Raw genomic sequence first — 1,036 nt, forward strand, 5'->3', positions numbered from 1 at the left:
ATGTATGATAGTAAATATGTAATTAGCTGCTTTGAGGTTTTGTTTTGTTTTTTTATTTTGACACGTCTTTTAAAAAACGTGTTTCAAGAGATTCATTCTATAGACTGAAGTTATGAACTGTTCTCATATCTTTCAGATTGGAATAATCGGGGGTTCAGGTCTTGATGATCCAGATATCTTGGAGGGAAGAACTGAGCGCTATGTTGAAACACCATATGGGAAGGTTAGTTGTATCTTGTGAAGTCGTGCTCCAGGTGAAGTAGTATAAATATTAGACTCTATTTGGGTTATGCCCTGTCTTACTTGTGAAATATTGTACTGCCTTGACAATGAAGTTTGTGTGTATATATAAATTATCCTGGTCCTCCTTTAAACAGCCATCAGATGCCCTGATATTGGGGAAAATAAAAAATGTGGACTGTGTTCTCCTAGCAAGGTAATGTGTTTTTTCTTTTTTCTTTTTTTTTTTTCCCCAATTGTGAAAATTTCCTCTCCTTTTTCTCCATCTAGTGGACAACTGTATTATTTGCACATACTAGTTATTTCATGTGTGTGTGGATAGATTTTTTTATTTTATTTATTTTTTTTAAATTACACGCATTAAATGTTGAATTGTGCTATTCATAGGCACGGGAGACAACACACCATAATGCCATCCAATGTCAACTATCGAGCTAACATTTGGGCCCTGAGAGAAGAAGGCTGTACACATCTGCTGGTTACCACTGCCTGTGGCTCTCTCCGGGAGGAGATCCAGCCAGGAGATATTGTCATCATAGATCAGTTCATTGACAGGTTAGTTCTGCGAGTCCATTAGTAGGTTAAGATTCAGACATACGTTTTCTGACACATCATGAAACTAGGTTATCTTTCAGGAAAAGTAGAGCATTAAGTGTAGGCGGTGTCCCGTTTTTGTAGGTGGAGTAAAAACCTGGTGATAATTCCTATGAACACTTCCTGTATAGAGTGTGGAGCTGATCAACAGTTCAGTACAGGGATGGCAAAAAAAGAATAGGGAAAATAGTTCTGATATTTT

General features: G+C 37.1%; 1 protein-coding gene across 1 annotated transcript in view; it reads left to right on the forward strand.

The window, feature by feature from the left end:
• The window catches only part of mtap (methylthioadenosine phosphorylase), a 24,834-nt gene that overhangs the window by 3,120 nt on the left and 20,678 nt on the right, over positions 1-1,036 (forward strand). Inside the window, exons 2-4 of the mRNA XM_005726837.1 lie at positions 137-223; positions 378-436; positions 628-795. Of these exons, the coding sequence (XP_005726894.1) occupies positions 137-223; positions 378-436; positions 628-795 (314 nt within the window). The remainder of the gene's footprint in view (positions 1-136; positions 224-377; positions 437-627; positions 796-1,036) is intronic.

Source organism: Pundamilia nyererei, unplaced genomic scaffold, assembly GCF_000239375.1.
Source record: "Pundamilia nyererei isolate P.nyererei 1_Seehausen unplaced genomic scaffold, PunNye1.0 scaffold00022, whole genome shotgun sequence".
Lineage (NCBI taxonomy): Eukaryota > Metazoa > Chordata > Actinopteri > Cichliformes > Cichlidae > Pundamilia > Pundamilia nyererei.